General features: G+C 54.7%; 1 protein-coding gene across 1 annotated transcript in view; it reads right to left on the bottom strand.

The window, feature by feature from the left end:
* The window catches only part of SDK1 (sidekick cell adhesion molecule 1), a 510,043-nt gene that overhangs the window by 21,281 nt on the left and 465,339 nt on the right, over positions 1 to 23,423 (bottom strand). Inside the window, exons 34-38 of the mRNA XM_044233031.1 lie at positions 18,539 to 18,654; positions 16,454 to 16,640; positions 14,754 to 14,891; positions 8,451 to 8,612; positions 7,486 to 7,611 (exon numbers count right to left, since the gene is read on the bottom strand). Coding sequence (XP_044088966.1) covers positions 7,486 to 7,611; positions 8,451 to 8,612; positions 14,754 to 14,891; positions 16,454 to 16,640; positions 18,539 to 18,654 — 729 coding nt within the window. The remainder of the gene's footprint in view (positions 1 to 7,485; positions 7,612 to 8,450; positions 8,613 to 14,753; positions 14,892 to 16,453; positions 16,641 to 18,538; positions 18,655 to 23,423) is intronic.

Below are 23,423 nucleotides of genomic sequence, written 5' to 3'. Positions count from 1 at the left end.
AACAGTGCGATACATAGGGGAAACCGTGCATGGCCTGTGTATATATAAACCCAATCTCGAAGGAGGTGCTTTGGTAAAAAGTGGGCTCCGAGCCCAAAATGTTCATTTGAAGTGCTGATCCTTTATGAATTATAATTTCTTTTACAGGCACAGGTATGTGATCTTTTTAAAAAGAGCAGAAGATCTGGAGAGGAGAGGCACGCTTGAATATGCGTGCTCATGCACAGACAGCTTTCCGGGGAGTGGAGGGTTATCTGGCACCGACCTTATCACGCGCCTCGGAACACCAGATATGCTCAAGTGGATTAGCCCAACGGCACACAGAAAGAAAATTGCTAGTGTACAAGTCCATATTTGCATAGGATTTAGAGTTTGTACCGATTAAGTCCTTACCGCCACAGGTTAATGAAGGAACAGATGTGAATGAGATTTTAAAGGCACAAACCTCTGCAGAGGCAGAAAGAGAGCGCAATGATTATTTATTTCTAAATATTCACAGTTACACTCATTTCTCACTAAGGTACCCATTACCACTAATAATGTCAAAATGGCAAGCCATAGCTTCAAGTCTCCCTGCTCTGGCCCTAACGGGTTGAGGTTTGCACATGGAATGATGGCTGTCTAAGATGTTTGTTCAGATGTTCTGCACAAGAATGATCTGGCAGTAACGACGGCAGAAGAGTGCATTTTTTCTCCACAAGCCACTCCCTGTGCCTCGGGAGCCCCCAGGGCCCCGCCCCCTGCTCTGCTGCTTCCCATCCATGCACGTGATCATTGCACAGATACTGAAGCTCTCCCTCTTTGCCTTGTTCCACCCATCGAGGAATCAGGTGAGATTTCTGCTCAGATGAGCAATTCTTAAGTCCAAGGGCAGGGGGGTGAAGGCAGCTAAACAAGGTCATTCCTCCCTTTCAGACTCTTCTTGACCTCGCTCCCACCCTCCAGCAAGAGATGCTTGCTTCCACCAGTGGGCTTTCTGAGCACTCCGTCGCATTTATCTGTCCGCATCATTGGGCCCTTGAGGTTTTCACGAGTTCTATAAATACCTATTGATGTGATTACCTTCCCATCCATCCATCTCCCCACCCAACCAACCATCCAACCACTTTACCCTTCCTTCCTTCCATCCATCCACCACCCATCTGTCCATCCATCTCCCCATCCAACCATCCATCCACCCACCCATTTATTCTTTCTTTCCTTCCTTCCTTCCTTCCACCATCCATCTATCCATCCAGCCATCTACATATCTCCATAGTCTTTTGCAGGACCTAGCACAAGCAGGTCATGATCTCAGGGTTGTGGGATCGAGCCCTGTCAGTCTCTGGACTCAGTGTGGAGTCTGCTTGAGATTCTCTCTCTCCCTCTGCCCCCATACTGCCTCTCTCTCTCTCTCTCTCAAATAAATAGAATCTTAGAAAAAAATAAAATAAAAGAGTAGACTGTTTTATGCTACTCAAGAAATTAAAGGAAAAATAATAGGCTCTTTTAAATGAATGTTGCTTAAACCATTGCAATTAAGGGACTAAGCGTGAGAGGTATTCTCAGACGGTTCTGAGTGGGTCTGAACTCTTCTGGAGTGGGTTCCCTGAGTGTCTTTTGCATTAATGTTTCTGTAATGCTTTCCTGCTACCGAAGAAAAAAAATTATTTCCCCTTCCTCTGCCATCACCTAAAGGCCACATTTTATTTTAAGTGTTCTGTCATAGCTCCAGGAATTGCGTGCATTTTTCAAAAAAAAAAAAACATTTTAAAATATTGATAGAGAATCTCAATGCAGAACGATTTATTTAGTGATCCGTTTACACTGAAAAATGTTGGGGGAGGGAGAGTCATAGCAAGAGAATTTCCTCCTGAGCTAACAGAAGAAAATGTTCTCATTTTTATTTTGCTTAATTTTTCCTTGCCAAAATTAGCGCATTCGGCATTTTGGCCGTTGCTTGTAATTCACCGGGTGATCTGTCTACACTAACATTCCCATCATGGTCCTGAGTGGGTAAGGAAAGCCGGCCAGCTGTTGACGCGTCCACTCTGTCTCCGCCGCGGATTTCTTTCCTCATTTGTATTATGCCATTAAATATCTCAATAAATCAATGATGGAGAAAAGTATCTCTACAAATTAGGGGGAAAATAACATTACAGAACTATTAGCTATAATGAGGTTTGTGCAACTGATTTTCCACGCACTGGGATAATCCCCAGCGCCGGATTCCCATCTCAACCAACACGTGGGAGGCGTGCATGCCTTTGCACAGACTATAGGCCGCTCTGGGGATCCGACTCAGCAAGCCTCCGGACCCCAGATGAGGCTGCCCCGTGCCGGGATGCTCAGGGGACCCCAGCCTGGCTTTGCCTCCCCATTCGGACGGCTCCTCCATCGTGCTCCTGGGAAACTCAGGATGGGCCAGAAGAGAAGAACAGAAGTGTCTTCCAAAGCCGCTTCCCTGACTGCCAGGTGCCTGGTGCAGAGTCCCCGGCTGGCACAGGGCTCTGACTGTCCTGGCTGGCCTTCAGGCGGACGCCTCCTGATGTCTGTGGGAGGGGGACCCAGGGCGGGGAGTGAGCCCACATCACGTTTGTGTGTGGGGCCGGTCCTCCGTCCCCATTCCTGGACGCCTGAGGGAGCACCTGCCCGGACTCTCGCTACCACCCCCGCCCCCGGCAAGGTAAGTGGGTGGGACACTGCTGCAAAATGAACCTTGCAAGTGTTCCTACAGGGATCCCATTGGTCACGCACCCCAAGTCCCACCGGCCTCAGGGGAGGCGCACACACAGTCTGGCTCCTCAGCAGTCGGGTGTTTCTTTAAGGAATGTGAACTCTTTGCTTTGTCTTTGCTGCCTTCACGGCCTTCTCTGTGCCCTAAACAGGCGGAGAAGCTGATAGTAAAGGTCCTTAAAGAAAGAACATTTTGGGGGCGCCTGGGTCGCTCAGATGGTTAAGCATCTGCCTTCGGCTCAGGTCATGATTCCAGGGTCCTGGGATCAATCTGGTATCAGGCTCTCTGCTTGGCAGAGTCTGCTTCTCCCTCTGCCTCTGCCCCTCCCTCTGCTTGCGCTCTCTTTCTCTCTCTCTCTCTCGAAGAAAGAAATAAAATCTTAAAAAAAAAAAAAGAAAGAAAAAGAAAGAAAGAAAAAAGAGCCCTTTTCCCACCTAATAGCTTTGGCTGCCTCAAAGCCAACCTGCCTACAGCCGACAGAACGTGTCCCTTCTCATCCTGTGGCCCCCGCCTCCCCTCCGCCGGCGGCAGGAGGCACATCTGCTCCCAGATAATGTCCTAATAAACCTGGAAACATGAACACCTCTCTTCTCAATTGAGATGGAGCCCAGCTCAGGCACATCGGCGGGCCGCTCAATTTACCCCTCCAACGCCCGGAACCGAGCTGTGTGCTGCCGGTACTCAGACAGACGCCAGGCCCCCACAAAAGTTTGATTTCATGGACAATTAAACAGGGTCTCCATGCTGAATGAAACTGTCACTCACGGGCCCCAGATTTCTGGTTCCACTAACTCACGCAACCAGCAACGTGACTGTCAGCCCACAGCCCGGAGCAAAGGGAGGCCTGTCAGCTATTTATTTCTTAAACGCTGCCTTTTCTCTCTGTGTCAGTGGTCAGTCTCAGTTCGAAATCTAACTGAAGCAGTGGGGTTCAAACAAGAGGCTAAATACCTTTGAGAAAAAAAGAAAAAAAAAAGGCACCTTTTATCTGATCTGGTTTAAGGCAGGAGATAAAATGAGATGAAGGTCTAGAAGCAAAGGGTACCTATGCCCAGAAGGAGGCGGGCACGGGGCAGGAGGACAGGAGGGAGCACCGGGCCGGGGAGGTTGGATCAGTGGCAGCCGCCCGCCTGCCTCCCGCTTGCCACATTTGCTGACTTGGGGATTTCCATTGGTTTTAAACCTTTGGAATAAGGCTGAATTTCTTCTTTGTTCAGCCGAAAAGTCCAAGCACCAAAGACGAACATGAACAAAATGAGCGGGGAGATGCAGACAGGTGTGTGTGGGGGGTGGGGGTGGGATCAGGGCCCAGGACCAGGGGCCTGTCCTCTGGTGGGCCAGCTCTCTGCTCCGGGCTAACCACCCCGTTCGTGAAAAAATGCTGCCTGCGCCGGGTCCGTCCTAAACTTGAATTTCACGGCTGCCTCGGAGAGGAAAATATATTTATAGCTCCTTTAGTGCCATTCCAGTCTATTGTGTAAATATGTAAATTTGGTTTCGTGAGCTACACAATAAAATGCCTTGGGATAATTTGTGTAAATAAATCATCTGCATAAGCCCACTGCACAGCTTCCATGGCCTTCCAGGGAACTTTGCGACACTGACTCGGAGGAAATGTAGCACAACCCGAGACGGGCCTCTTTCGCAAGGCTGTCCCTGGCTCTGTGCGCTCACTGACCGTCCTTCCCGGGAAGGAGAGAGTCCGCGTTCTGGCCCAAGACGCTAATCTCCTAGCTGCTGTCAGGTGGGCAGTGGGGCGAGCCCGCAGAATTTGCAGGGGTTACCGTGACAGTGCAGGAGAGGAAGAGGCTGGGTTGCCACCTGCCCCTGCCTGCGCCAGCCCGCTGGGCGCCTCGTGGCACTAGCCACTAAGCTGACGAGCTGCCTGCCTCCCTGGTGCAAGGCGGAGACTTGCCTGGGCGGGGAGATGGCAGACTCAGCAGACAAGTGACTCGGGCTCCCCAGACACTTGGTGGCAGGGACCCACGGGGCCCAGGTGGACTCCATCAAAAATAAGGCCTCCTCATGGCAACCTGGGCCCATCTCCCAGATCCCCACTCCCCTCGAAAATCACTCCCCTGCCTGGAGAAAGTCTTGCCAGAGAGCTTCGGTGGAGAAAATAAGATAGAGTGTTTAATGTTTTGTGTAATGAGGCCTGTAATAGATGACAGCTGAGATCCAAAGCCCTAAGGCACCAGCAAGGTGTTTAAATATTGACAATCCATAAAAGCATTTCATTTGCCTCTGAGTTGCTGCTGGCCTCTGTCACGGGAGGGAGGAGGCACCCCTCTGTGGGGAGACGGCGAACCCCGAGGCCGCTCTGGTTCGGTCCACGGTACGAAAGGGGAAATTAGGGGCAGAAGAGAGCAGAAGCGAAATCTTCAGCGCTCATGGAACAAGACAGCATCTCACAGGTCAGCTTCCTTTTGCATCTTGGTCCCCGGGGTTCAGTTTCCTCATTGCGGCACCAGCTGACGGAGCTCAGGGTCCTGCGGATCTCTGGAGGTGTCCACCCGGCCAAGGCCCTCGGGGAGCGAGGCTCAGTGCGAGACCTAGCCCTGCGTCCTGGTCGGCTCTTCACACCACCGTGCAGACTGCCCAAAGCTGTGCTCCTTCCAACAGGCCACCTGCTTCCTTCTTTAGGGTAGATGGAAGTTATGCTAAACCCATGAGAAGCCTGAGAATCAAAACCTCCCTTTTGCTCAGAAAATGCCAGAATATGCTCTCCTCTGCTAGGATTCTGAGCCCATGCAGCCATGTCTGGCTGCTGACGTGGTCCATTCCTCACGCTGACCTCTGACCCAGAGATGCCCTTTCCAAAGATGTGCTGTTGCCCTTGACTCCTTAGGACACCATCGTGGGATACGTGTGTGTATATATGTATTTTTAAAATCCTAAGCTGAGCTTTACATTTTGAGATAATTGTAAACAGAACTGCATGCAGTTACGGGAAATCATGCAGAGAGAAACCATATGTCCTCTCTCTGGGGTCCACCACCGGGATCGTCTTGCTGACACAGCCCAGACATGGAGCATTCCCATCACCCCAGGGACCCCACTGTGGTCCTGTCACAGCCACTGTTTCAGCGGGGGTTGGGGGGGGGATGGTCCTAACATTCTAGTCAGGGAGCAAGCCCTCGGCAGGAGGGGGCTTGGCAGGGGTCCGCTGTGTATGTGTGTCCGCTAGTGCAAGGCCTCTCACCTTTTCTCGGGCCAGAGATCCCATTGGCAGCCTGCTGACTCTGAAGGGACACCTTCTCAGAATGGCTTTAGTTGCATAAAACATGAAGGGAAGCCACTTATGCTGTTAGTGCTTGTAAGTACCTAGAGGTGGCCGAAGGTTCCCGGCAGCACCGTCTCCCTGGACTGCGGACCATGTGGTTCATGGGTGGTTTTCGTTGGGTGACCTGTTGGGCTACGTGGTTCTCTGGATTTTGGGGGGCACCGTGATGCCAGGGCCACGCTGGGTGATGAGGCCTGGGCAGTGTTCAGACGACGAGGGAAGCCATGCTGCGAGGTGCCCGCGAGGCCGGGATGGGGTGGGATCCCCAGATTCGGGGAGAAAAGCGTTGAGTTGCTTCCTTGGGGTAGGTGCGGCCCCCATGGCCCTTGGGTAGGCCCAGACCTCACCGGGCCCGTGTTTAAAGGTCTTGAAGTCTCAGAAAGTGCTCGGGAATCATATGCCCTCAGCGGGGCACCTGCGTCCGCTCTCGGGGCTGCCTACTTTCAGACTGACAGGCTGGTAGGGGGCCCAGTGGACACAGAAGGCCCAGCACCCTTTTGAGACCCCTGCTTCCAGAACCGACCAAGTGCCTTGGTCAACACAAGCTCCCAGGACCCCTTGGGTGGACGCGCTGAACATGCAAGTGCTTGAGCCAAAGAATTTTTCACATCGCCCTTAAAGGATGCTGTTTTGGTCTCAGGCACCAGATTTTCTACTTAGGACTTTCTGGGAGGGTTTGCGACTAGTCATCTCTCAGAAGCAGTTTGTCGGGCAGTCTGACACAGGGATGAATGTGACCCCGCAGACCTTCCCTCTCAGTCCAACGGCTTCTTGAACCATCCGACCACAGCGATGCCCAGCGCCGTGGGTGGGCTCGGCCGGTGAGCTTTCTGCTGGCAGCCCAGGCACACCATGGGTTTTCATGCTCAGATACGATTAAATGTGCCGCCCTCTGAAGGTCACGGTGGACGTGCTCTGTGTTCTCTGTGTTTGGTGACACCCCCTAGCTCCAAGGACTAATGACTGGCTCAGCACAGCAGAGATGGATTTTCTGATTTTCTGATAATATCCATGCTTCGTTATCACCGCTGACAGGGAGGGAGGGAGCAAAAACCCTTAGGGCGGACAGGGCAGGGAATAGACCTTAGACCTCATTTTCAGGAGCCTAAAGATGGGGCACGTGACTTGTGGGCTTCACTGTGATCAGAAAGGAGCGGGTCTCAACTGGGTGCAAAGACGCAGCGCCTGAGATGAGCCCCTGGGAACACTCTTGGATTCCCACTGTGAGCAGGAAGTGTGTGCAAGTGTCCCCAAGTTTGTTCGCATGTGTTTCTGAGGATGACAATGACCACGCCTCTAGGGACGCGCGCTGTGGCGAAACACGGAGACTCTCATGCCCGCGAGGTGACGGAGCAGAGGGAGAGACGTGCCTAGCATTTCATCGAGTTCCCCTCATGTCTGTGTTGTTAGGAAAATGCTGAGAGGAAGCCGAGGGCTCGGACTCTCAGGCTCCCACCTTGACAGGTGTCCCGGCCCCACCCCTTACCTGAGGGCCTGGCCTCGATGACGTAGCCGGTGGTGGGCGTCCTGCCTGCGTTCCCCTCGGTCCATTGCAGGGTCAGTTCGGAGGCTGACTTGGTGACCAAGACATCTCTGGGGGACCCTGGGGAGCCTGTGGGGTAAAAGAGACAGGGGAGGGTGGAGATTGGCACTCTGGGCTCCTCATGCCCCAGATGGGGCCTTCCCTGTCCAGGCTCTGTCTTCTTCTCCAGGCAGATGGCTTAGCCTTTCCTGGTCACACTCTTCTCATCCCAGATGTGGGAAGGCTACAGTGGCCTCACATGGGGCCAGTGGTGGGCCAGATGTGAACAGAGACAAGCCATGCAACAGACCCAGGACTGTGCCTGGCACGCGGTGGGCCTGCCGTGAACCTAGATCCTGTCACCCTCGCCCTGCTGAGAATGCAAGCAAAGGCCACACTCGTTTAAGTGGGAAGCTATGGGGCTTCTTTGCACGATGTGAAGACTTCATACTTCTTTTGTATATCTTATTTCCAAAATTCACTAATTTTGGGGGTGCCTGGTGGCGCAACTGGCTGGGCTTTTGCTTTTGGCTCAGGTCATGATCTCAGGGTCGTGAGGTCGAGGCCTGAGTCAGGCTCCACGCTCAGTGGGGAGTCTGCTTGGGTTTCTCCCTCTCCCTCTGCCTCTGCCTCTGCCTCCAACAAAAGTAAATAAATAAACCTTTAAAAAATTCACTTGTTCTTTCCAAGGCTTTCCAGAAAACAGCCCTGAACATTACGTGTTTAAGACCCAGGAATTTGCTCATCTCTGTTTAACAAGTCCATGTGGAGAGGTTGGGGCTGGCACGAGCTTTTTGAAGATAACCCTGCTGCCGAAAGACCTCTGTGTTTCTGCTGCTCCGGGTGGGCCACCACCGCCTGGGCTGCTGTGAGGATGGGCCCATCTGGCACGGCAGTGGATGCGGGGCCCTGGGCGGAGCTCCACTTACCCTCTGCTGGCCCTGCCGTGACGTTGGCTTGCAGCTCGGGCCCGTAGGCGATGGTCCGCGCCTGCACGCGGAAGAAGTAGGTGACTCCCTTGGTGAGATCGCGCACCTTCAGCCAGCGGCGCCAGTTCCCCTTCACGTCCACTGTCACCACCTTGCTCACCCCTGCAACCACCGAGAGAGAGCAAAGGCCGGTGGGGGGTGGGTCTGGAGTCAGAAGCGCCAGGAGTTCCACCCATGTTGCCGTGACAACAGTGAAGGCGGCCCCAACTTGCAAAGGAAGGATTTCTTACAATTAGGAGGAGTTTAAGTGGTGGTAATGGCCAATTTTCAGCACAGATAAGTGTAATTAGTGTTCAAGGCTGATAAGTGGTACTAGCAAAGGGAAGAGCCAGCCTCATGGGGCGATGCAGGGAGGGGCCCACAAGTCCCATATTGTGCCGGGGAGGCTCCCCTCCCCCGTGAGAGGTTCCCCTCATGCCCCGGTCAGGTTCCCCTCCCCACGGACTCTGTGTTGCTTATTTTGGTGACCCAGAGCTTCCCAAATCTGGAGAAGAGAGCACGGACCCCCTAAGAGACCCCCTAAGAGGGGTGTCCAACCCGACTGGGCTGGCCAACCTGTGGTCTTAAGGACCCCCAGCCACAAGTGAGAACTTGATCCTTGGACTTGGAAGCAAGGATGGAGAAAGACCATCATACCAAATATCAAAGCCCTGATTCGAACAAGGAGGACAGACACACAACAGGTCGCGGACATAAATGAAGTGAACGTGTTGTTGGCTATATTCTGTGTCATGGGAAAATCAAGATTTAACATTTGGGGAGGAAGACGCATAGTGAAAATTATATGATTGCAGCGTTTTCCAGGACAGAAATGGGGCTCCCTGGTTAAACCAGTTTGAAGATGACGTGTTCAAAAAAAGTCTCGTAAGCTCCAAGACCAGGATTTCTGAGAATTTTCACCCCATATGTGTCTATGGGGCATCCCTGGGGGAGGACAAAAGGGTGCCCTGCTCTGACATTAGCCAGCAGAGCTGGCCAGGAGAGCAAACGGACCGTCCAGGGTGGCTGTGGCCGGGCCTGCCGTCTGTGTGGATGGCTGGTCCTATCCCCACCCTTCATCCTCGTGTAGCCTTGAACTCAGAAGAGCCCCACAAAGTGTGTTCTTTACTACAAAACGGGTTCACCCTTCAAGTCATCAAAGCCAATGTCTCTTGTCCTACAGTTGTCCCAATACCTTCTGGCAGGTTCAATGGTTTCACACCATACCTTGTACAGAACATTGATTCAGCTAAATGAGTCTTTTCCAGACTCTTTCAGAATGAGTCTTACCATGTTTGAGTGACCTCTGAATCTGAGGTTTCTGGGCCATTTCTGCCCTGAGAGGCTGCCCTCTTCACCTTGCACGGCTCAAGAAAGGGGTTTCGGGATGACAGTTTGCACAATGACCATCATTGCAAATGGGTGGGATCTTCTTGGATATAAAGTTATTCTGCATAGCACTTCCCCTCTTTTTAATTAACAAATGCCTTCCTTTTCCCCAGAGCAGAAACAAAGCCATGCACAGATTTTGTGAATTCCATCCCACTAGGAGGTAGAGCTGGTCCGACCTCCCCTGCATCTCAACGATGTCAGAATCTTATTTATTTAGTCAATTTTTAAACCGTGCCCTGCACTACAAAGCCCTGGGGTGCAATCACATAAAATACTACCGTTTAAAACATTAAAAAGAAACATAAAAGTAGCTCTGCCATAAAATCCGTTCCCCAAGAACATGACTCAGGCTCTGCGTGGCTTGGTGCTCCCCACCATGACCATGGGACTGGCCCTGGGGAGGCGGGATGAGGCGGGCCCATCTTCTCGATGGAGTGACCCCCGGGGCCCACTGGCCGGGGGAGGCTGCTGGGCTTTCTGCCGCCTTGGCCCGGGCTGGTGAGTTTGCCTGCGCAAATCCCAGGCACCACCCAGCGCCTGGGCCAGGAGGCAGGAAAAGCAGTCGGTAGAACCACCACTACTCGACATCACCATTTCACAGCCTCCCCCATTCTTGATGGCACAGACGTGTATAAACTCATACGTCACGTCTTCTGCGATCTTCGCAAGAGGGCCGGCATTCCCGCAGAGTTCATAGGACTCTAGCCCTCCAGGAAAGATGCCCGAGGTTTTCACCATATTGGCCACTCCATCTCTGGGGCATCGGGAAGAACCAGAAACTGTTCAGAGACCCACCTGCTACTTTCTTGATTTCCTGTTGGAAATCTGGATCCAACGTGAGGGCAACAGGGTTTGGGTTTCTCCAGGAGACCCCCACTCTAGGGCCCTGCACACTGAGCAGTTTGGCCAGCTGCTGCCCTAGGGGAAGGAACCCAATGAAGACTTCCTGGAGCCACAAGAGGAGCCCCCCACTCCTGCCTGCCCCCGGGAGAGATGGAGCTGGGTATGGAAGTGGGACAGTGAGGGCTGGACGAGCCTGCCCGAGATGCAGGGCAGTCTGAGCTCAGCAAGGCACGGGACGCCGAGCTGTGTGTTCGCCATCACTGCCTTCTGTTCAGCCCCTCTGGCCTCGTCCCTGAGCATCTGGTCCTTTTCACTACATAACAACACACACCATCCCATGAGCAACTGAAGTTCCCCTTGCCCCTCGCCAGCCCCAGGTCAAAATGCCCCAAAGGGCCTAAGGCTAGAGAGAGGTCATGGGCGAGGCTCTGCCCTTTTTCCTTTCACCTGCCAGGACTGGTGGCCGCTGTCTGGCCAAGCCAGGGATTCTGGCAGATGCCGTCTGACCAGGCAGGCTCACAGTGACACTGATGTTAGTGAGGAACAGGGGCACCCCAGAAGGTCACAGGGTCAACCAGGGTGGTGAGCTCTGCTCCTCAGCAAGAGCCCGTTGGCTGGTGGCCAGGGAAGCTGGAGGACGGGGGTAGGACATGGGGGGCCCGTGGCTGGCCTCATCCCCGGCTGGAGCGGGGGTTAGTGCTGTTTCACGATGGGTTCTGCAGTTGAAATGGAGGGTGCTCTGACTTGCGGAAAGCCTGGAGCTCAGCGGCAGCTTCGGTGTTTCCCATCACCAGTCCCAGGCCTGGACCAGCCACGCAACGGAGCAGGATTCATGGAGTCTGGGATGTGACCGAGCCACCAACGTGGTCCAAGTTTGGGAGTCTGGACGGTTTGCTCTCGAGTGCCCCAGGGATCTGAAGAAGCTGTGAGCCCCGAGATTCTGGAGAAATGCATGAGTTGCCAAGCTCTCCTCCTGCCCTAACTTCAGAGTGGATCACGCTCACTGCCCGAGGCCAGGAAGATCCAGGTGGGCGGAACCAGCCCTCCTGACACAGAAGAGTCGATGCTGGTGACCCACAGTCTTATTACTTGTGGGAAGAGGTGAAACGGTGCTTCCAAGTGACTCCACGTGTTGTCACTCGAGGGAGAAGGGCAAGCGCCACAGATGGCCAGGAGACAATTTGATGACCACTTGGCACGCTCCTCTCTGCGGCCTTCATGCATGTTTACTTGCAGAAGTGCAGGCATTCCAGAGGTCTCCCCATCATGGTGGCTCTCGAACCAGCCTGCCCCAGTTCAAACCCCTTGCGTGTCCGCAATACCCCCCTGTAGCCCTGGGCGGCCATCTCAAGGGCTTGAAGCCTGAGTTCTAGGGAGATGTGAGTAAAAGCGGCCGCTGCACCCTGCAGCCGCGGGAGGACTCAGACCAGTGCGTGCAGGTGCTTCACACAGGCCTGGTCTGTAGAGCGCGATGCACCATCGCACCTACGATCACGGGCATGCACGTGGGGCCGTGTTTACAGGGAGCACCGAGAAGCCACGGGTCAGCCAAGCACGAGGGACCGGAGTGTCTAGCTGCATCATGTGAGTGATGCCGTGTTGCCGTGTTTCCTGGACCACAACCCTGATCACACCAGGGAAACCACATGCAGGACCGTCTCCCTGGAAGGTGAGGCGAGGCCGTGGGTTCAGGTACATGGAGAGCCAGCGGGACTCTGGGACATCGGGACAGCAGAACTCGGGGGACAGAAAAGCAGGGCCTGCCGTGGCTCGTGACCAGGCGGGGACAATGGCCGTAGTCTTGCTTGGACAGCAAGTACTTTTACGAGACTCGGGGAGCCATCCTGGGCGCCAGGTCCAGGGGTGCCTGCCACGGAGTTTCTAGAGATTCTGCAAACCCATTACTGCCCTGATTTGGAAAAGCCACTTATCTGAGGGAGCACAGGCAGACTCACTGTCTTGGTGAGGAGGTCGTGAATCTTGGTGATCCTTTCTCCTTTGCGTGGAACTAGTGTACAGTGTCTGCAGCATGGTCTCGTGCTGTGTGTGTGCATGTGTGTACACACCTGGGCATATGTGTACACAGTACTGGGCAACAGAATGGATGGTGTCCAGCGGCTCTCTGCCCTTTTGTCCAGGCACTATGAGCACGTACAGATGCTCCTTCTGATTTGTGCCACTGGGACCCTGACCCCCTCCACGCCCCAGCCACCCGGTCCCCAGACAGGCACCCGGGTCTGAAAGGCACACAGCAGGTGTGACTGAGCCCCCGCGGGGCCAGGGCTGTGCCCTCTGCCATTCCCGAGCCACATGCCTGCCCGGCCTCTACGATTATTCAGCGAAGTGCATCAACCGTGTGAGACTCTCGCTGCATGTTTTTGCGTCTCTGATTTGGGATTGATGTTTCCTGCAAGCATTTCTTCTTTCCTAGCACTTCATAAAATAACAATGAATCTTATAGTCAATAATGGCAGTTTAGATTCGAAGACATAAAATCTCGTGCTTAAATTTTCTTCAAATCAACCCCCTGTTTTACTTGAACGTACTTATTTTAAAAGGAAACTTTTATCATGGCTTTAAATGGAGCGCCAATATTATTTGATGTGTTGGTTGTATTTTTTCCTCCTAGACATTAAATAATCTGTAATGGTTACAGTCTGGTGGTATGTCTTACCAGGGGGAGCCTGCCCTGGGCTGGTCTCCCTTTTCTGGCCCGGTGCTGGGCAAACAGCAGGTGAGGAACAAAGTCCACGGGGCTGTCCGAGAGCATGTCAGCCGTTAGTGGGGAGGAGCGACGGGTATGCGAGACATTACGGCAGGGCCAGAGAGAGTAACGCAGCAAGGACAGGGCTGTGCCCCTGAACGACGGAGCCCACGGCTACTCCCTTCACTTCCCTCGCTAGGCGGTGCGCAGTCTCCACCGCAAACACACGCATCCCCCGTCCCCACTTCTCACCCCCAGACCCCCAGTTCCAAGCCCCTTGCCAGGTGCTGCAGCGTCGCTGGTCTTCCCGGGCCCGAACCTCTGTGCTGGGCCACGACCCCTTCTCCCCAAAAGCTTCTGTATCTTCTCTTTCCATCTCAAATTCGTCTTTATGCCTTTGTCATTGGGTCTCTCAGGCTCCTCTGTGTGCAAGTATTTCCTCTGCTCTCCTTGGAGGGTCTGTGCTTCTGCTGATTGATCCCTGGAAGTGTGGAGCTGATCAATAAATCTTTTCATTCCATGGCATTGAGACTGTGGTTGTAGCCAGAGGAGGGCCTGGTGTGTGTGGGCCAGACCCTCTTGGGCCCTGCCGCTTCAGCCCTGGTGACACGGCCCTGGTGACCCCTCCTGCTGCTCTCATGTGACCTCCTCCCCACTCCTCAGGCTTGGCGTCAGGACCCCGGGTCCCAGCCTAAGTGGCCCATGAGCAGTGGAGCTTCCCTGGGAAGGCCTTTGCCTGGGGCTGGGAGCTCGGTGTGCCTGGGTCCTCCCAACACTGGTCACCCTCACATCGCGGACCGCTTGCGGGTGTGTTGCTTTTCTCCTCACTGGAATACAGACTCATGGACTCAGGGAAGCAAGGATCTTGATAAACAGTTGGGTAAGGACCCCTGCTTCCCCAGCTCTGTGGATTCCCGCATCTAGAATAGTACTTGGCATGCAGCAGGTGCTTAATAAAGACTCGAGGAAATGAAGGTGTGAAGGGTGTCAGCAGAGACACCTCTGAGGACACTGGGGGCTCAGCGCCCCTCCTAGGTCGCCCACGGAAGCTGATGGGCCTCTGTGCTCCCTGTGGTCCTAACAAGTGGTGCCCACGGGGATGCAACGGTAACAGGAAAACTTGGGTCAAGGGGTGAAGGTCAAAGGTATCTCATTGTAAGTCAGTCGGGAGAGGGCTGTTCTGGAGCCCAGAGTGCGGGGCTTCTGGTCCCGGCCCCGCCACGACTCACAGGCCTCTTGTGGGTGAGGCTGCCCACCGTCAGCCTAGGGAGTGGCGTGTGTGCCCCAGTGAGGCCGGCCATCCCCGTGCTCCCCTCAGGCCTCACCTTGGACTGGTGCTAAGGGCTCGTAGACCACTCGGTAGCCCTGTAGGACGCCGTTGGCTGCTGCTGGTTCGCCCCACGAGACGTTCAGCGTGGTAGAGGTTATTTCTGAGAACGCCAAAAAGCTGGGGGTCCCGGGAGCTGGAGGAACAGAGCATAAAGGGACTTTCAGCCAGGCTGCTTTATTGGTCATTTACATCCACGTCTATGCCTCCACATACGATAATAGTGCTATTAGATGTTATTTTCAACTCAGCAAGTCTCCACGATCTGGAATGAAAAGATTTATTGACCGTCTCTAAACTTCCCAGGATTAATCAGAAACTGGGACCCTCCCGAGAAGAGCAGAGAAAATGACGGGGTTTAAACGCAAAGGAGCCTGAGAGACACAGTGACAGAGGCGTAAAGAGGAATAAGACAGACAGACGCAGAAGGAAAGGGGGATGGCTTCTGGCTTCGGTTCCAGCAAATGAGGCCGCTGGAGGCCCTGCCCACCTCTCCTCCCTTGCCTGTGGGTTCAAGGGGGGCCCTCTGGCGCTCCACCCTGGGGCTGGGGAGGGGGGGCCCCAGCCAGCCACTTGGGGCGGGAGAAGCTGCCTGTGGGCCAGGAGGGCCAGGCATGGGGTCAGGGACAGAGCCTGCTCCCTGCCCCCTTCCCTGGGTTCTGTGGAGCGTTTTGGGGTCCAGACTGATCCCCAGAATCAGCACATGTCCTCTTTGCTGCGCTCCCGCCAGTCACCCTGTGACCTGCCAAGTCCTCGGTACCCTGGGGAATAACAGGTGACCCAGCTTGGATTCCAGAAGCGGCCCCTCCCGGTTGCTGGCTGAGGCCCTCAGGAAGCCGCCCTTGCCCGTTGGTCAGTCATCTCACGGGAAGGACACGTGATGCTCGGGAGTCCCTATCTCCAGGAGATGAAGCACCTGGTAGGGTTCACTGGCTGAGCGCACGGTCCTGCACAGGACAGGTGTCCCTGGCTCTCCTGGCCTTACATTTCCTGGGTCCCACACACGAAGCACCTCTCAGAGATCCCCGGGACCAGCTGCATTCCTTGGGAATTCCTGACCACTTCTTAAGTTCTCCAGGCTGCTTGGGAAGCTGAGAGGTGGGGGAGAATGAGGCTGGAAACACTCTGTGTGTGGGGACGGGGCGGCAGGCAGGGTGACCCCCGGCCACACAGAGCTCTTGGGCCCGGCTGGTAGCAGGAGTCTGGAAGGTGGCAGGAGCTGCTTCCAGTGGTCTGTGGCCTGGAAACCTGGGGAACACCTGATATTGTGGCCTGGGCTCTGTGCACAGGCGCTGGTCTCCCAGTGGTGTGGACGTGCCAGGGCCAAGACCCCAGTAAGAAGCTCCCTGAGAGAACCTGATGGAGGCCTGGGTGCGGACTCGGAGTCTGCCTGCCCTCCGCGATCCTAGAGGGTCCCAGGGAGAACACGCTCCACTCGCAGCCCTCTCACGGGTACCGGAGGCCACCACACAGCAGGTGGAGGCCAGGCCCTGGGGGAAGGAGATGAACTGAGCCCAGGCCTGCCTCTCCAGAAGGCGCCCAACACACAGCTGCGTGTTACAGGTAAGGCAGAGCAGAGAGCGGTGGGGACAGAGAGTGGGGCCCGCTGTTTCAGCTGGGCTTGGGGGCAACTATAGGTTTGGGGGCGGAGGGGTGCCCAGTGGAAGCCCGGGGGGAGGAAACACATTGCACTCCTACCGGCCTGATGGGTGCGTCCCTGCCGGGGGTCACTCTGCGGCCCGTCTCCCGCCGCGTTGAAGGCAGAGATGCTGACCAGGTACTGGGTGTGGCTGGTCAGGTTCTTCAGCTTCAGCACGGTCTCCGGCAGGAACAGGACCTTCATCTTCTCTGTTTCGTTCTGGCTGTCTGCCTCCCAGTAGTAAACCTGTTGGAAAGAGTCAGAGGTTGCAGGCAGGCTGTGGGGATGGGGTGGCAGCCCCATTTTGGAGCTCATTGGGGAAGGGGCAGGCCCAGTAAGCAGGACTGTGGGCCTGAGCCCAAAGCCCCTGGGTGGGGCCACGCTGTGGCCGGGAAGGCAGAGAACAGGGGAGAGGGAAGTCTGAGCCAGGGTTAGGCAGGGGTTCCTCAGCTGCTACTACAGTTTGGGAAGCCAGTAATTCATGTTTCTGAGTTGTTCTTCCAGCCTTGGAGCTTTGCCTAAATGAACACAGAAGTGGCACTTTCCTCCAGCTCCCCGTGAATGCCTTCACCCTTCTAGAGCTGGGGGCTTTTGCTTATGGCCTCTGCCCCCTTCCTCAGTCTTCTGGACAGTATCCGTCCCTGCTCCAGCCTGTGCAGAGAACCCGAGCCTCAGCCCTGTGCTCCCACGGCAGGCCGACACGTGAGTCTTCAATCCGCGTGGCACAAAAAATAGCCCGGGGAGAAAACAGGTTGGGCTCAGCACTGTGGGGAAGGCCCCGCGCTTCTCCCAGATGTGTTTCCCCTCCCCCAGTTCATATGTGCTCCTGGGTGAGTAGATGCCCACGTACAATGGCTGGACGAGGTGTCCAGGATCGCTTCCCTGGACAACTGGCCGAGGACCGCCGCCCCGTGCCAGGGCCAGCCCAGCTGCCCAAAAACAACACCCATTCGTGGGTCCACCTTGGCTCTGCGGGCTGAAACCCAGCCAGGCCTTTAGAGCCGCTGGCCCACAAGGCAGCCGGCCGCAGAGCTGGGGAGTGCCTCCCACATGGGTGCGCACCCTGACTGCAGGCACTGCCGACTCGGCCCGGAGGGGGCCAGCCTCTGCTCTCCCAACTGCGCACATCCGATCCTGCACTTGGTCAGGCCTTACTAACTTGAGATCAATACCCAAGTTCAATGTCTTTATCATTAAGGAAATTAGAAAACATATTTTGGACATACATAAATAGCATCTTGCCTCCAAGCTCACAGGACTTCGCATTACCTCATTCATCACTGAACAGCCCTGCTGTGGAGGAAGGTATTTATTTTCATCAAACACTGACAAAAATCATTTTTAAATGGACATTTAATTGGCCCAATAGTCGTTGGGGTAGGCTGGCCCACAGAAGCCGATGACTGACTGAGCTGGGCCGACAGTGGGGAGGCGCTGGGGGGGTTTGCCGGGGACAGCCCGGGGCTGCTTTCTTTGGGGCGCTCTAGCTGGGTCTTCTGAGTTCTCTGCATAGATGTGGCCTTGCAGATGGGCGTGGGGGGCTTCCTGCCTGCCGGATGAACCTGCTCTGTGTTATCACCCATTGGCCCGCTGCCTTTCTTTTGTCCCATATCCGAAATGTTTAGCTAATGTGGAATCCTGAGTTGAGTGCGGTGGTTGTCAAAGTGGGCTTCCTAGGAACCCCCAGGGAACGTGTGAGAAATGCAACTTCTTGGACTCCCCCCAAGACCTCATGAAATATCCAATAGAAACCCAAGGGCAGAGCTGGACTAGGAAACCTGCCCTTCTTTAGGTTGCTCCGTTTTACTCTTAGCAGAGATACTGGAGGCTCCCAGAGTGGGTGCAGGAGCTGGAAGGGTTCCTGGCTGGGCCTGGGAGGGAGGGGCTGCTGGGTATAAGCCAGCTGTGCAGGGCACCAGACCTCCACCCCCGAGCCCAAAAGGCAAGGTCAGGCTAAGCCTGTTCCAGCTGCTCAGGATCGCCTGTGGCCTTCTGGGCGGACGGTCAGCTGTATGTCTGCCGGAAAGACACGAAGTGTGGCCGGGGTTCCAGAAAAGCACTTGGGAGCTCTGGGGAATGAGGCCACTTATCCTGGCCTACAAGTGACCTATAAGGAAGAGTCAAACCACGCGAGAAAGCATTGCCTTGTAGCCCTGGATGTTCCCGTTCTGGCTTTCTGGTGGCGGCGGGTCCCATGAGACCTCCAGCTGGCTGGCCGTGAGCGGGGTCACCTGGATGTTCTGCGGAGCCATGGCCGGGGCTGAGGAGAGAACAGCACAGGACAGAAGCTGAGGCATCTGCTGACATGTGCAGGGCCCCTAAGTCCAGAGGGGGCTGCCTGAGAGCCTCCCCAGGCCGTCCAGCTTTTATGCCAGGGAACCCTGCAAAACGTTCCCAGAATCACGTTTAGAGATGCATAAAATACAGTCTGGACAATTACAGAGGAAACGGATTCTACTGAGACACAGTTGGCAGAGTGTTCATAAACAAGGGTATGATCTGCTCGTCTGCAGAGTGGGACGCGGGGTGGTGCTGCCAGGCTGGGCTAAGGGCTGCTGGGACATCAAGGTGTGACGCGTGCGGGAGGATCTGTGGTTTTAGCACCAACCGGGGCTCGACAGGGGGCGTTTGGGGGCCTGGTTGCTGAGTGAGCGGCAGGTCCTGCGGGCCTCGGGGCTGTGTCGCTACGTTAGCAGTGGAGAGAGGCACTGCGTTTTGGATGGAACACGGAGAGACTAAGGCACCCGTGTGCCCATCCCTGAAATCTTATGCTGTGGGACCCTGTTTCCTGGGGCTGCAGACGCAAGGCTGCCCCCTAATGGGGTCAGGAGCACAGACTGCCCTGCTCCCAGTGCCCCTGCTCCGAGGGCCCTTAAGGCTCCAACACTGAGGACCTGGTCCTCCCGCCCTGAGGGCCACACTGTGCCTGGTGAGGTGGGGAGGACACTGCGGCCGTCGGCCCCTGGGAAGCTGGGAGAGTGCAAGAGCACATGCGTACCTGCAGAGCCTGTCTCCTTTGCGTCCATGAGCTCTGCGCCATTTCAGAATTCCGTGCATGGTGGGCCACTCTCTGCCCCCCTGGGAGCTACTCCCTTGTCCTGCCTGCCAGTGTGCTGCACCAGCGGGTCTGTGCTGGGCTGGACCCCGGGGCCCCAGGAACTGCCTGGGGGCCTCAACCTGTGGGCCCAGGAATATTTCCAGGCCATGCATGGAGACGACAACAGCTGCTGTCCGAGGGTGACGGCCCCGCACACATGCTCTCGGGAGAGAACGACCTTCGAGAGTCACCCTGTCCCCCCACCCCCGTGTAGAATAAAATAGTAATTAACACCCACTCAGCCTGACACCGACTATTTATTTTGTTCTAACTGTGCGGCTCCCGAATTATCGCTGCCCACCCTGCCGTTAATGGAAATGTTAATAACCCACACCAGGTTGTTGTGACAGATGCTCGACCTCATTATCAGAAATTCTTATTTACCGCTCCATTAAACAACAGAATCACACAAAAAAACAATTCAATCAAAACTAACTGGAGGAATTTTAACAGCCACATTAATAATCCAAAACATAAATAAAGTTAATGTCTTTTGCATGTTTGCCATCGGCAACTCTATCGCAAAATTACTGTTGTACAATTAAAACGTGAAAGGCAAAATTGAGCACGGCCATTACCCTGGCAGTGGGTTAGAACCTTCTGTGCGTGGCCCCCTGCCCCCACCCCGGGGGTCTCCTTCCCAAAGCCCGGGCTTTCGACTGTTCTCTGGACGTGGAGGTCCACAGAAACGGGGCTCGAGGCGGCTCCCAGAACTCAAGGGCCATGTGCATCTTGGCCGGGATCGTCACATGCTGGCCAAAACCCACCCACCATCTTGTGTAAAGCAGCCAAGCTGCATGCACTGCTGTCCCCAAGCTGAGCTGCTGTGATGTGCTTACCAGCTCTCCCGCAGCCCAGAGCTTTTGTGTCATAAAAATGCTGTGGGGAACAAGGACCTTTTTGATGACGACATAAGCAGGGAAGAGAGAAATGCGTGTAAACACACAGCGGAGCATGTCAGTTTTGAGGCATTATTTCCTTGGCTCCCAAAAGAATTTGAGTCTCCGTGCCAGCAGGACAACCCGACTTAGGGAGGCTCTGCTATTTACAACCCCAGATACAGTGCTTGTTGGTCGTTGCGGGTGTGCGGGGGGATGGGGAGGCGTGGATGGAACTCCCGGTGAGCCCTTGCATGCGTTCTCCCCAATTCGTGCCCGTGCTGTACGGTAAACACAGAAATCAGACCTGGATGCTTTCTTTACATGCATGAAATCAGGGCTCAAGAGCATTTTCGCACAGCAGTCTCCAGGACCTGCTGAGACACAGACTGCCCACAAGCAGCCCCGAGAGCTGGCTTGCAAAGGGGACGCCTTGCGTCAGGGCTAACGATCCTGCCGGCCTGCTGGGAGCAGGGCCTCTGGGGGGGGGGAGGTGGTGGTCCCTGCCACCCTGGCCACAGAGGCCACAGAAAGAGTGAGCTCACAGAGGAAGCAACGGAGGAACTTCGGTGTCCTTATAGGTTCCTGCACCTGAAGAGTTCTGGAATCTTCTGGGGTTCTGGGTGACTGCATAGGGAGGCCCTGCATGCAAGCTCCCCAGAGCAGGAAGGGCAGCGCTCTGTCCACCTCACACGACACCGGGCCGACGTGCTGCCCCAGAGTGGCCAGCCAGCAGCTGCCGGAACCACGTGGCTGTGCCCGGCTCAGTCTTAACTTGCTGGTGAGAGAAGAGCACTGGCTCACGGCTGCCTAACTCTGTGCCCACCAGGTCCTGAGTGGACCTGGTCACTCCTCAGGCCTGAGCTGTAGACTCCTCCCTTGTCAGCATTTAAGGGCTTCCACTATGAGGTCCGGCCCCTGGACAGGTCCCGCCCTGTGCTCTCACCATGGAGAAAAAGAGATGACCGTGGTTGCCTGCTTGAGTGAGTCAGGGAAATGTTCTATCCGCAGGAATGAACTGTGCAGACTCACCCACCCATTCAAACTACCCACTGCCTCCGAGGAAGGGTGTTGCGGCCTGTGATATCTCCCTCCCGAGGGGACCACATATCTCCCCTTCTGACCCCAGTGTAGTCAATGACAGGGAAGCAGTAGGGACATGTGGGCAGGAGTGAGCCAGGCCACCTCCCAGAAGAAGCTTCCTGAAGGTCCCTGGCCTTCTAGCTCCCCTTTCCCCACTACCACCTGAGCAGCAGTTCCCCTGCGGGGGCTGACTCCTCAGTCTGTGTCTTGGGGAGAAGATGACAGGGAGCAGGAGAGACACAGTTGGCCGAGGAGAACAGGGAACGTGAGAGAGAAGTGGCCGCTGGTGATTAAGCCGCTAGGACTAGGTGACTGGTTGTCGCCACAGTGTAATGTGCTGACATTTTCCTGAGTATCCCCCAGGCCCTAGGCTTGGCACTGAGGGGTGGGTGGACACAAAATGCAGCAACACGCGTAACAAGAGAGAGAAATCGCAGTAATCATGATAGAGCGTGTAATGGGAAGACAGGTTCAAAGGGCCATGAGAAGTCACTTCTGGCTGGGGGACACGGGGTCTTTCCTGGAAAAGGGTGTCTTTCAATAACGGGGAGGATTCGACATGTGACTATGGGCCTGGGAAGCGAGGGCCACGTAAGGGGTGGGAATGGGAAGGGCAACAGGGTAGGGTATCTGCTGGGGTCACATCGGACAGATGGTCATCCAGGTGCTAGTGGCACCTGGGCCCATGCTGGGCTTCTGCCAGTGCTGAACCATGCTAGGCCATGTCAGACCATGCTAGATCATGCTGAGTCATGCTAGGTCATGGTAGGCCATATCATATCATGCTAGGTCACACTAGGCCATGCTAGGTCATGTCAGATCATGCTAGGCCATGATAGGTCAGGCTAGACCATGTTAGATCATGCTAGGCCATGCTAGGTCATGTTAAATCATATTAGACCATGCTAGGTCAGGTTAGATCATGCTAGGTTGTGCTAGCATTTTAGATTATGCTAGACCATGCCAGGCTTCTAGATCATCTTAGACCATGATAGGCCATGCTAGATCATATTAGGCCATGCTAGGTCAGGTTAGATCATGCTAGATTATGCTGGACCATGCTAGGCTATGTTATATTATGCTAGGCCATGTTAGACCATGCTAGATCATGCTAAGTCATGTTAGACCATGTTAGGCCATGCTAGATCACAGTAAGCCATGTTAGACCATGCTAGATCATGCTAAATCATGTTAGACTATGCTAGGCCATGCTAGGCTATGCTAGGTTTCTTTCACTTTCTGTAACCCAGGGATTTATTATTTGGGTAGAACAATTTTTTAACTGATGCCTTGAGGATCACTGTTAACATTTCAATGTAACGAGACAGGTATTTGTTTGATATAATAAAAAAATTACACACTCATCAGTTCCCTTTAACTACATCACCATTTTTCTGGCCAAACATGCTCTCTGATTTCCTGTCGAAGCAAACAGGAAATAGAATTCTCTAATGTAGTTTACCTTCTCGGCAAACTCTGCCAATACAATTTGTTCCTCTCGGCCAAGATACCTGGAGACAGACTCCGGCTCTGCGTAATTATCTAACCTCTGGGGCCTTTGCAATACAGAAAGGAGGCTTAACCAGATCATAGTTCTTCAGCTCAGTGGGGGGCAAGTCAAGACTGGAGACGGAACAGTGACTCAGCACAGGAACCTGGGGAAGGAGCAGAATCTCAAAAGGTGAGCAGAGCCCAGAAACACAAAAGCTTCGTGCACTTCTGGGGCAGGGGCACAGTCCCTAGAAAGAAGATAGGAGAGTCACTGTTGTCACCCAATGTCAAGTCCAATGCCTGGGGCCCTGCAGGAGGCCAGGCAGCTGCCAGGGCCACCCAGAGAAACTCCGGGTCTGGAAACGAGCGCTCAGTTCGACATCGTACTGCGATGTTTAAAAAAGCCTACAACAGAATTCAAAGTGAGGAGATCGTGTTTTATAAATCTGTAATGAACACAAAAGACACGGATCACCCTTT

This window comes from Neovison vison, chromosome 14 (genome assembly GCF_020171115.1).
Source record: "Neovison vison isolate M4711 chromosome 14, ASM_NN_V1, whole genome shotgun sequence".
NCBI lineage: Eukaryota > Metazoa > Chordata > Mammalia > Carnivora > Mustelidae > Neogale > Neogale vison.
The sequence above is the reverse complement of the archived record's forward strand: the minus strand, read 5'-3'. Positions and strand labels throughout refer to the sequence as shown.